At 43.3% G+C, this 12843-nt stretch overlaps 1 protein-coding gene across 1 annotated transcript in view; it reads right to left on the bottom strand.

Moving 5' to 3' along the window:
- Positions 1 to 11510, bottom strand: part of LOC129100772 (neurogenic locus notch homolog protein 1-like) — a 44407-nt gene extending 32897 nt beyond the window's left edge. Inside the window, 2 exon segments of the mRNA XM_054610240.1 lie at positions 10576 to 10657; positions 11403 to 11510. Coding sequence (XP_054466215.1) covers positions 10576 to 10657; positions 11403 to 11460 — 140 coding nt within the window. The 5' untranslated portion in view covers positions 11461 to 11510.
- Positions 11511 to 12843: the final 1333 nt, after the last annotated feature.

Raw genomic sequence — 12843 nt, 5'->3', positions numbered from 1 at the left:
AAACAAAAAAATCTGCAGTTGGAATTCTTGCTTCTAATCTGTCCGCTCCGAAAATCAGGAGACAAGAAAATCAGCCATCGTGGCACCATTCAGCAGCTCTCGGGGCTGAAATGTGCTCGCTTTGACCCTTTTGTCAGCACTCATTCATCCTGAGGACAAGGCGGCATCTATGCCACGGTGTTTGAGCTGCTAGCCAACATTACGGACACTTCAAAGCACCTTGCCCCCACCTCAACGCTCGATATTCTTCCCTCCCCAGAGAGAATTTGCTTCAGCATGAGACAAGAGGTTGGGAAGAGGATGAAAAGGAGGAGACAGTGGCGCTACCTGAGAGATTTGTGGAATATAAATTCCTGCACAGAGGAAAAAAAATAAATCACACAGGGAATGTCTAGAAATCTCGACAAACAACTGGTCACTTTCAATACGTTGTGTTTTATTCCCACGCATAAAACATCCTGCCGACATGAAAGCGGCCTTCCCACAACGGCAAAACCCGCCATCACTCTCAAATACCTGAACAGAGACAGCCAGTCTGTTAGCCCCGAGGGGCTGGCAGGACCACGTCCCCAAACATTCCCAGGGGGTCCAGTATGTATGTATGTGTATGTGTGTGTGTGTGTGTGTGTGTGTGTGTGTGTGTGTGTGTGTGTGTGTGTGTGTGTGTGTGTGTGTGCCGTGGGTTTGGGGACAGGGTTTGCAGGGACGGGCCTGTGTTTAGACAGGGTCTCCCTCTGGGGGGATTAGACAGCCTTAGGACTGTGGTAAGGAAAAGAAAACATCACATGCTAGGCTGCCCGCTGCACAAACAGCAGTAGTGAGTGGTGGCATGTCTGCGCGTAGAGAGCGGAGAGTCGTACCTTAGCTCAGTGTCATTTGGACTGTGATCACTCTAACGTTAAGGTTTAAGCTCTGGCGTCAGAAGCTGAAAGTTGAATCTGTTGCATGCTCATAATAAAGAAATTGTAAATTATTAAGTCATTGGTTGAGTCATTATATAGCCTCTAGTATTGGACCCTTAATGCAGAAAAGGTTCCCCAAAAACACTTTAACAGCAGTATAAAGATCCAGTAAGTCTCTGAAAGAAAAAGAAGACGTACTCTTGATCTGATTAATTATTGTAATTTACATAATTAATCAATCATTTACAAATCTTTATTACGCTTCCTGTGTTTTCCCTTTATTACCCCCATAGGTATGCACTTTACTACTTTTTGCACTTCTGTTTAGCTGCTAAACTGCATTCTGTTGTCTCATAACTTGTACTCTGTGCAATAACAATACGTTTTATTCTAATCGACTCTGGTTGGTTGTTTTGAATTGCCTTTCAGAGCTGCGATTGTTTAAGACATTTGGCTCAAAGCTGTCACATATTGTCTTTTACAAACAATCAATCCTGATTAAATGAGATGTCTATTTTAAAACGCAAAAGCTTTTGACTTATTACTGTAGTTGCAGTAATAGTGAAACCGTTCTATTGTTCTTACGAATTTAAACTTCAACAACAGAAACTAGAGTTACTGTAACTCTGGATACTCTGTTTCACTTTCTGATTTAATCTGTTGAGACAGACGTATCTGTACATGAAAAATAAAAATTCCTCTACATAATTTCTGAGCGTCCGTATCGAGGACAGTAGGAGTGTGTGTGTGTGTGTGTGTGTGTGTGTGTGTGTGTGTGTGTGTGTGTGTGTGTGTGTGTGTGTGTGTGTGTGTGTGTGTGGAGGAGGGGGGTCAGTGGCGAGAAGCAGCAGATCTGGCTGCTAGAGGGCCAGTCCAGTTCAGTCCCAGCGGTGGCGGGTGCTGAGGTCGTGAGGCGCCACACGAGCTCGCTGGAGAAAGGCCGCAGGGAGCAGGTGCGCATGTTAATGAGGAGACGGCAGCTGCTGCTCCCGGGCCATTCACCCCCACCCCCACCCTTCCTCCTCCTTCTCCCCCTACACCTCCCATATCCCACCGCTCTGCCTCCTTCCTCTGCATGGCACCCCATCCTACTACTGTCTTCAAGCCCAGACGGACCCAGGGGCCACGCAGTGCAAAGAAATGAGCTTATCAACTTAAGAATTAGTCTAAAATACTCACTATGAGGTTTGTTTTTTTAATACTATTGAATTAGTGTGTGGTTTCCATTTCAAAACGAATCCAAATGATATAAAAGCAAACATATGTCGGGTTGGACATTTTTTACAGTGTTGGAATCTGAATGGCCCCCCCCTCCCCTTTTCTCCCCTCACTACTTAGCAGAGAAATAAAGAGCGACCGAGGAAGAGAGGATAGAGGGAGAAAGAGAGAGAGAGAGAGAGCGAAGGATGAGTGGGCCCATTGTTTTTCCTCCCCATTCAGAGTTGACCACAGGCCGGGTTTATTCAGCTACACCTCCTCTTTCCTCTCCTTTCCCTCCTCTCTGTCTCCAAAAAAAAAAAAAAAAAAAAAAAAAAAAAAATCTTTCTCTTAATCGTCTTTCATTATAAATGGCTCATCCCTGCATTTTTTTCTCATTACTGGTTTCACTTCCTCTGTTCAAAGTCGTACGGTCGCTGGCATCCGCTCGCTCCCCTCTGTGCACCCCCCTCCTTTTTCTTTGCATTTGTAAGTAACCACATTAGGATTTATAAGTCTCAACTGACTGCTCACTCACCCCCCCCTTCAAACTTGCATCCAAGTTCACCCCCGATCTACTCTGCAACGTTTTAGCGGTCTGCGATGTTTTGAGGCCAAGCGTAAGGCAAAAGAAAAGCTTTAAAAATCCAAAACACACACACAAGCAGCAGGACAAACAAAAGGAGTCTGAGAGAAAGGAAGCTGGAACTGGTTTGGTTGGGTTTTCCAGAGGAGGAGAAAAGCATAAAGGGGGTTGCTAGTTCAGAAGGAATTGTGGTGTTTACTCTAAAGAGTCTCCTGTGCTGATTCTTAACCCCGAGGCTCGCTGGCAGTCTCACTTTCTGTGGCTCCTTGCAACAAAAACAAAAAACTTGAAATCTGGCATCTTCCCCTTTTTGCAAAACAGCCAGGCGTCTCACACCGAGGCCCGAAAGACAAACAGATCGAGACGCAAGGAGCCTTAAACTGGTTGCACGTGGACGCACTGTGCAAACACACTCCGGCTGAGGTGATAGGCATAAGTCAACTGTAGCACACGCTAGGCGAAGAATGCTAACAGTTTGCTCTTTAACTTGGCATGAGCCCGTCAAATACACGCTCGGCACAAAACAGCGAGCCTAACTGTCTCAATGAGAGCACACACTTAGAAATAGGTGGAGGCTGGGGAGGGGGGGGGGGGGGGAGTAAAAGAAAAGATATCCAACGACTCTTTTATGGAGTCTTGGCTGTATTCAAAACAAACAGAGAAAAGCAGCTGCTCCAACAAGAGAAATCTGCCGCCCTGGTGAGCGGGATAATCTCAACAGCAGCAGGTAAACTGGGCTGCTGGAAAGGTAAATAAAGAAGACATGAAAAGAGGGGCACAAATCAGAAGCTGAGCAAATATCAGGTGCTGGGGAGGTATCGTATAACTGCAGGACAGCAGTGGAATTATCTCAGGGGTAAGGCCGATACTGTTATTATCTTTTCTGTCATCCCCGCCCGGTAGCCCTCATTGTTCTCCTCCGCTCTCACTTCTTTGGGGGGCCGTCTCTTCTTCTGTTGCCGCCGCAGTAGCCCGTGGCAACAGGTCGGCGACACTGATGGGATGCATAATAACAGGGGCCGGGCGGCGGCTCGAGCCTGCAGCAGATGTTGTGGTGACATCTGACCCTTGGCCAGGCGTCACTCTGAAGGGGGCTTTTCCCTCTCCGCCGGGCCAATCTGCCATCTGCCATCTTTCCGAGGTCACACACAGACGAGGACGGAGGCTTTGAACGCGTCATATGCGGGGCTACACACATGTGCACTGTAAACAAATAAAAACCTGGAGAGAGCGGGGCAGATTTTGGCAGCTGTACAGACCCCAAATCTGTATCCATTTTAAGAAGCTTAGTGAATTAGGTTGTGCATTTATACATTTATTGTGCCTTGTAAAGCTCTGTGGGAGACCGAACCAGGGTCAGGTTCCATTTCTGTAAATGACATAATTAAGAGTATTTTAGGATTATTCTTTGTTCAGCCTGTTCATTTAGATATTTGGTAACAGTAAATAACGCATGATCAGGATGTTAGATAAAGAAAGAAATCTGGTTTATTACAACTGGGATAATATTTAAAGGTTATGGAAATCATTTCTATCGTTGCTGATAACAGTGTACTCGCCAAAATAAGTGTTAAGTGATATATTGACAACAAAGTCTGATATGGCAACAAACACGCAAGCGAACAGATTACTTAAACTTCTTTACGTGAAAAAATAACTGAAAGTGAAACAGCCGAAATGTCGGAAAAACCTTCAATGCAGTGGAAAACTTTGTTCACCCACAGCTACTGTAAACCAGGGAGGTCAAAGGTGAAGTAGGAACTAATCAATTAGTCGATTAAACACATATTAATTGGTAATGATTTAAAGGACAGGTCTTTTTATTCTGGTAAGAATGCCAAACTCTCATTGGTATAGCTTCGTTTTCAGGTATCTGTGTGAGGACATGCTAATATTTTTGTGTTTATATATATATATATATTAATAATATTAAAATATACTTTTTATATTTGGTCTGATAAAAAAAAAGTTGCATCAGTGGCAGCCCTACCTAAAGATGTAAATAACTGTAATGATAATAACATCTCTCTCTCTCTCTCTCTCTCTCTCTCTCTCTCAGGTGTCTCCTTCAGCGCCAGGAGTCAAACTGTGTAAGTGGAACATGTTTGTACCTCCGACCCTCCCTCCTCCACTCCTCCCTCCTGTCTCCCCACCACCCGTTCTCATTTCCTGGCTGTTTGGTTCTGTGTCTGGTTTAAGTCCCCTTTAGTCTTGTCTGATCTGTTTTTAAAGCGTTGCCCCAAGGGGAGAGAGAAGGGGAGGGGGGGTGTCTCTCCTCCTCTCCTCTACACTCCCCTCTCTCTTTTTGCCCTCTCCCAGCAGCGTTTCGTGGCTCACCACTGTGACAACTCTGCCACCACTGGTGGCGAAAATCAACATTGAAATGCAGGCTTCAAAATTCAATTTCAATCACACAAATCCAAGTCTGCCGAAATGAAAATAGCTCTTCCACTAAAACCAAAGCTGGCACAAAAAAAAAGGCAGGGTTGCTTTTTGTTATGCAGCTGAAACCAAAGTGAACCACCAAATCCCCACTGGCTAGAGAAATTACAGGGGAAACGCTGCCCCTCTTTGCCTCTCCTTACATCCATCCTTCTTTTTCCTTCCTCTCTAATCGTACAGGAGAGCTGACCTGGCCAGCCCACATCTGGAAGCCTTCATTAGAGACCCTGTATATTTGGGAGCGTCCTGGACACAGCTCATGGGAAAAAGTCAGCTCCCTCAGGGACCAACCACTCTGTGTGTGTGTGTGTGTGTGTGTGTGTGTGTGTGTGTGTGTGTGTGTGTGTGTGTGTGTGTGTGTGTGTGTGTGTGTGTGTGTGTGTGTGTGTGTGTGTGTGGGTGAATGTCTTGAGAGTCTTAGCAGCTCTAATGACTTCTGCCACTGCCGACTTAACAAGTCTGGGAACCACTTGAGTGCTTTACGGGAGTCTGAAGGTGTAGCTGACAACCTGCAACCGGACACTCAGGTGGATGCTGTACACGCCAAAATGTCAAAACCACTGCATCCTACCAGTCCCCCTTAAATCAAGACCAGGATTCTACTGCCAGATTGTATACACTGTACAGTTTATTCATTTATTTTGTGAGTTTGCCAAACAACAGAATTACCTGTTGGCTGTTAAACGGTAACTTGCAAGCCAGTGTCTGCTCGCTCCGCAAATTATGGTTAAAAGGGGTGAAATGCCACCTTGTATTGTTTTGATATGTAAGTCAGTGGGATTTTGTGTTTTAGCTGCTTAAACATATCAGACAACAAACCATCGGGTGTTATTTGTCCATTTTTCTTAAAGCTATAGTTGTTTACATTTTAGCAAAATTTACGCCATTAAAATTATGCCGAATAAGGTATTATCAGTTTCTTTTTTGCAATGTACCAATGGCTGTGCAGGCAGCTATCACTGGATAACTGTAATACTGAAGACAACTTGATGATTCTCAGGCAAGTTCTGGAGGTGTAGGGAGAGTCTTTTTCTGCTATTTTTAAGGAGATTTAGGGAAAGATGATGACATCCTTGGGAGGTGTAAGTCACTATCTAATCTGAAAATATGCGTGTCATGTCTACGTGTTAGGATTTGACTGAGTTATGTCTTCGAGAAGTAATCTTGGCTTAAACACTGTGTTGTAATTTACGAGCCTTGAGGATACTTTTTTTTCTCCGTGTAACGGAAACCATGATCGTTATCAGTCTTACAATCTGCATTACTGCTTAACTGAACCACAAAGCCATCACGCTCCATCCTCCTAAATATCCTGTGAGTAAGTGTGTATCAGCAGCGACTGAAAAGCGAAACGCACACCTGGGCCAACAAAGTCAATCTGTTCCTGTGTGGAGCTGAATTGGGCTAAAAACCACAAGTAATCATGGGTATTATGGAGCATGCTGCTGTGCTCCCTCTTAGTTGTTATCCAGTAACCCACAGACAGGTGGTCTGGCTGAAAGAAAAATAAAGAAATGAGGAAGTGTGGTTTGGAGTATGCCCAGTGTCTTTGTCTCTCACACACACACACACACACACGCTGTCAGTCTGCGATCAAAGTTTATGTGATTTGTCTTGGCATATGCCAACGAGGGAGGCTCAAATATCACTAATCCTCTGCGATGAAGTTCCCCCACCACCGAGTCACTTCATTCAGCCAGAGCACTCCTGACGATCAGCCCTCTCACCAGCCGGACTCTTGCCAACGGGAACCCGACACCGGCGGCCATATAAAAGCCTCGCGCTCTGTGTTTCTCGTTGTGTGATGATATGATCAGATACGGCACCTTTTCTTCCCTCGGGCCACTCTGAGGCTGTTTCCTGACTCTGAATGGATGCTTGGGGGGTGGGGGTGTGTGTTGAGATAGACTCATCTGACCGGGGCGAACAGAGGTGCCATTAAGGAATCCCCAGAACAAGGGCTCACTTTCATTGAAGTGGTTTCATACTGTAGTAGTCGCCGCACATACCAGCGAGGAATTAAAGACTTTGTTTTTGTTATCTTTTGCAAACACAGAAAAATCTGAAACTCCCCCTCACCCCAAAAAAACTAAAAAATCTCAAAAAATAAACGTGACAAAAACAACCGGCTACACAAAAATACGAACGAACCATCTGCAGAAAGAGTCAGAGGTGATGGAGAGTTGGTGAGCACAAGTATTTTTGCTATGTGTCATATGTATTTGTAGCATTAAGTATTGAAAGCTGTCATATTTCAAAATAGCGATGAATGCATGCGCAGATTCTCAGTGTTGTTTACATATCTATTTGTATGTATTCAGATACGAATAAGAAAATCACAAAATGTGACTTATTTTGACCTGTGTAGCTGCAGTTGAAACTGATGTATCGATAAGTTTTGGTTGTTTTGTTAAAAGAAAACGTGATTGGAAGAGAACATATTTTTATTTCTCAAACTATAATGGAGCTCATGGATCCCAAATGCACTTATAAAGGTTTTACGTCTACCAGTTTTGGAGAGCATCTTCAAAACTGTTTTAATGGTGGAAAACTAATAATTTGAAAAAGTATTTGTCTCTGTGATAAGCTTGCTTCCTTCCAGTCCAGCCATATGCATACAAACTCTATGCCTTCATTTATTAGCAGAACCTAAACAACCATGTGACTCCCTGTGATCAACAGGCTGTCAGTTGTATTTTTTCATCACACCGACTAACCGGTGATTAAAGTTTGTGATCTCTCAGCAGCGTCCTTCTTCGCTGGACATCTCTCATCTCTCCGGGCAGACAGAAGCGCTGCCGCCAGCCGCTTTCATTCTGGCCATTGTGCCACTGGAATTTTTGGGAGTTATTTTCTCCTGGTCTGGATCGGCTCGGCTCTGTCACTGCTCGCTCCTGCTGCCAAAGCCTCTGCAGTAAATGAGAGGCCTCCTCCTCCGAGCTCTTTGGAGATAATACTTCAGTCGGGATCTGGCAAGGCCGGGTGAGCCAGATACGAAGCGGGAGGTGGTATTCATGGTATGGCATGTCAAGTAGGCATCTCTGTCAGACTAAATAAAACTGAAGCATCCAATTCCACTTGGTTGACCTCGACACAACACTTGAGTTCAAGAGGCGACGGCTTTTTCAATGAGGAGAAACTAACTCGTAATCCGGTCAGGAATGAGGAACAAAAATTCCCTGGCCGAGCAGGATATCACAAGCTGATTAAAAATATATAAATTAAGTCTTTATCATTAACCAAATTAACCCTAAGAAGGAATGTTAGTAAACCTGGGTTACTGGTCGAGCCCTAGTAAAGGATTCAGTCTTTGAAAACATTACAGTATAATGTTTTTGTTGGATCTGACAACACCAGGGATGTCATTAGGGTTATCTTAGTCAGGATTTGAGATTGAATAACTTTAATAACAAACTTGTTGCGTTGAGTTTGAAAGACTTCGGCCTTTACCAGGGAGGGTCCAAGGAAAGATGCTACTGTTTTCATTTTGATGGATCCTAACCAGGAATATTTTTGACCATGACTAATGGCACTGAAAGTCTGGATACAAAAAGCTCGGCTGCATTTCACTTGTGGAGGTGTAATGCTTAATCGCTGGATTTCCCCTTCAGTCGTGTAACAGTAAGCACTAAGCACTAAGCTTCCTCTGACGATGTAAGAATTCACATGCTGACCTGACAGAAAAAAATCTTCAATGTCTAAAAAGATTTTGTCGACAATATTAGTCTCAAATGTAGAACAAAAAGTCCCCTCCACACATGTTGAATCACACAACAGCAGCAACTTGAAACCTCACTGACAACCTGTTTTACTGCTTTACAGTAACTCCAGCAGGGCAAAATACACAAGCAAGCATAATATCATTAAAATGATCTAAAATGTCACCAAATTGTGAAAAAAACACCGGAGCCTAAAGGGACAACTTCAAATGTCTTCTTTTAGTTCAACCAAAAGTTGCAAACCCAAAAAAAATTCAGTTGACAACAATATGTGACGAAGAATAGCAGCAAATCTTTACATTCTCACATCTTGAACTATACCATATATATTTTCTACTTTTGCTTTAATAAATACATTTATGATTAATCAAATTTCAAATTTATTTCTTGCGATCAATGTATGGATTAACAGACTAACTGCTTCAGCTCCAAGTTTCTGCTGTGAATACTTTGCTTCCTGAACTTCCTAAACTTTTGCTCCCGGCCCTCTGGTGGCCCAGTGACGACCAACGCAGCAACGTTTTAACCACACTCTCACACATTGCTGCGCGCTCAAACCCTTTTGAAAACTTGCGAGGATGTTCATCTCCGTGTTTAATTGGCGAAGTCTGAGGAGGAGGAGGAGGAGGAGGACAGCGCAGCGGCACAATGATGGCTTTGTGGCCCAATGAGGAGGCTGGGGAGGGGAGGGTGGGGGCTGATTGAGGGGTGAATAACACAACCAGACCAAATTAAGATGTGGCGCGGGGCCAAGATGTCCTACAGTTTCGGAGCAGTGACCCGGCCGGCCCCATCATTCGCCTCTGCAACAGTAAGGTGACACTGGCTGGTGTTGCTCATGCCAGGATGGAAATAGAGCCAAGCGCAAAGTAGACTATTGTTGTAAAAAAAATAATAATAGAGAGTTCTGGGCAAAGCTGGAGCTTATCGGTTTACATGTTGACTGACAACATCTACGAATACAAAAAAAAAAGAACAACATGTATAGAATTTGTTTCCATTTTTTTTTTAAGCAGGTTAAAAAACATCCACCCAATGCCATCTGTCCAGGGGAGTGAGAGAGAGAGAGAGAGAGATAGAGGGAGACAGAGAGAGAGAGAGAGAGAGCACTGAGGGCCATTGAGGAAGGGACACAATCCCAGGAGAGAGGAGGGGTTGTGTGAGGGAGGTGAGGGGGGGGAGGTAGGAGGACAGGGTCTGAGGGTCTCTCTGGGAAGCCTCACCCAGATTAGTCACACAGAATTAATCGCGGCGGAGAACAATGGTCGCTGAGCTTCTGGCAACCCCAGCTGTCGCTCCGTGAAAGAAAAGAAAAAAGCAAGATTTAGGGGCTGCGAGAGTCTGGCTGCAGACGGGAGAGTGTGGTGGCAGTCACACACACACACACACACACACACACACACACACACACACACACACACACACACACACACACACACACACACATAAACACACTCTCTCTCTCTCAGTGACCCCTGTCCTCATCAATGTCCACTCATTTCTGTCTCAGCTCTCTGACCATTTGCCTCCCAGAAATAGCAACAGTGGTGTGAGCACTCACCCCCCTCTCCTCACCCACCCTCTCCTCTTTTTACAGACCTCACATGTCAAAACCCAAAGAAAATCTGAGTCATGTCAAATTCCACATTCATACACATTTTCTCTCTGCAGGTATTCCTCGCCATTTACAGGGTAAGAAGGAGAGGAATGACAGATGTTGAAAACTTACTTGCACTCTCCGTTGCCATCTAGAGATGCCTCACACCTCCCCTGGTTCAAACACAACTCCGTGGGCATGGAGCATCTTAGACCTGCGAAAGGAAAGTTTTAATACACCTGCTGAAAACTTTTTTTTTTATAGCAGTCCATCTGATTCAGTAAATGTTTGTTTTCCTCAGGGGAATTACAAATAGCACATGTAATGGTCCATAAATGTGAAGTCTAGGTGTGACTCTTGCCACCTCAGAAGAGCTGGTTTTTGTGTGGTGAACAGGAGGACTTGACACTGGTTTGGCAGTTGCATGCTCCTCTCTGCAGCTGTCCCACAGAGAATGTGCCATTTTTTGGGGGGGAGTAACACAGCTTTGCAATAATACATAAAAAAACCAAAAAAACACACACACACACACACACACATATATACTGGTCTGAATCCAAAGTGCAAAGGCATGCGTTTACATGCTAGTGGGAAATAAAGTTAAGTGTTTGCTGGACAAGCGCGCAACAGCTGCCCGGGGGAAAGTACAAAAGGATGGATTGATCCAGGAGAGCAGAAAATACGCGTTGAATGTGATGCCAACAGGTGCATGTAGTCATTTAAGTAATGTTAATTAATGTTAAATAACAGTAAACTGAAGAAACCTGCAGGATGAGTAAAAAAAAAAAAGTTGCTATACTTCAGTTCATCTAGTTTTCAAAGCAGTGAATGCAACAAGTTCAAATGAAACTTAACTCTGAGCTTTAAGGAGTAAATAACCATAAAAATATTTATTATATATATCATTACTGATGAATAAAACAGTGAGATTTCATCCACCACCACCGCGCGCAACTTACCTCGTGTAAGTGCTATCAGCGACAACAAGAAAGTTAGTTTCACAAAGAAAATATGCATTCCTTCTGGTTTAAAATGGTTGTACTAATCCACGTGGGTTTTTTCATAGATCCGATAGTGTGTTCTCCCTCTCAGTTAGATAAAAAAAAAAAAAAAAAAAAAAAAAAGGAAACAGGTTCAGTTCATCCTCGAGTAGATTCCACAGAGAGAAAGTGAAGCGGTGCAAGATGTTGTCACTTCAGATCCAGGGCTGGAAATGACTTGAGGGGACGCGCTTCTCCATCCGCAGCACCGAGGGGCGTTATTCTCTTATACACACACACACACACACACACACACACACACACACACACACACACACACACACACACACAGAAACACACACACACACAGAGAAAGAGACACACAACACACACACACACACACACACACACACACACACACACACACACACACACAGATAGAGAAACACACACACACACAGAGAAACACACACACACACACACACACACACACACACACACACACACACACAAACACACAGAAACACACACACACACACACACACACACAGAAATACACGCACACACACACACACACACACACACACACACAGAACACACACACACACACACACAGAAACACACACACACACACACACACACACACAGAAACACACGCACACACTTGTTCCCAGACAGGCAGCAGCCTTACAACTTAGATGAAAAAGATAAAGTTTAAAGTTTTTTTTTTTTTATATATATATATATATATATATATATATATATATATATATATATATATATATTTCCAGGGCGTTTTTCCTCTGTTGTGATTGGTTAATTAACACGTGTGAATCATTAGTACAGCAATTAGTCTGTGTCAGCAGTTGTTTTTTTATCACATATGTATCATGTAGCCTAATGTAAAGTTATCTAGCATTAGTGAGAACAGTAAAAAAAAAAAAAAAAAAGAGTCTTTAAATAAGTAGATTGAACCTGGAAGTTAAAACACGTTATTTACACAGTAAATTGAACTTGAACTGAAGATGCTCTTTACCTTGAAATGTGGTTGCATTATATTGTATGCTTATCTGACATAAAGCTAAATGTGGCTTATAATGCTTATCAAGTGTCTGCAGCATCCCAACTACACTTCCTGTAAGTCGCTTTGGATAAAAGCGTCTGCTAAATGACTGTAATGTAATGTAATGTAATGTACTGAAATGGACTTAACTTTTTAAGAAATATAGCAAATTAACTGTTAAAGTACCGTTCAAGACATCAGTTAAAATTACCATACTATACCTACACTTAAGAGTTAAGTATGTGATGTAACTAAGTGCATTTACTCAAGTACTGTACTTATTGTCAATACTGGCCTTTCCATATACCCCTAAAAAATAACTATATAAAGTTATTTAAATTGTCTTTTCTTTTACCA

The sequence above is a fragment of the Anoplopoma fimbria genome, chromosome 13 (assembly GCF_027596085.1).
Source record: "Anoplopoma fimbria isolate UVic2021 breed Golden Eagle Sablefish chromosome 13, Afim_UVic_2022, whole genome shotgun sequence".
NCBI lineage: Eukaryota > Metazoa > Chordata > Actinopteri > Perciformes > Anoplopomatidae > Anoplopoma > Anoplopoma fimbria.
The sequence above is the reverse complement of the archived record's forward strand: the minus strand, read 5'-3'. Positions and strand labels throughout refer to the sequence as shown.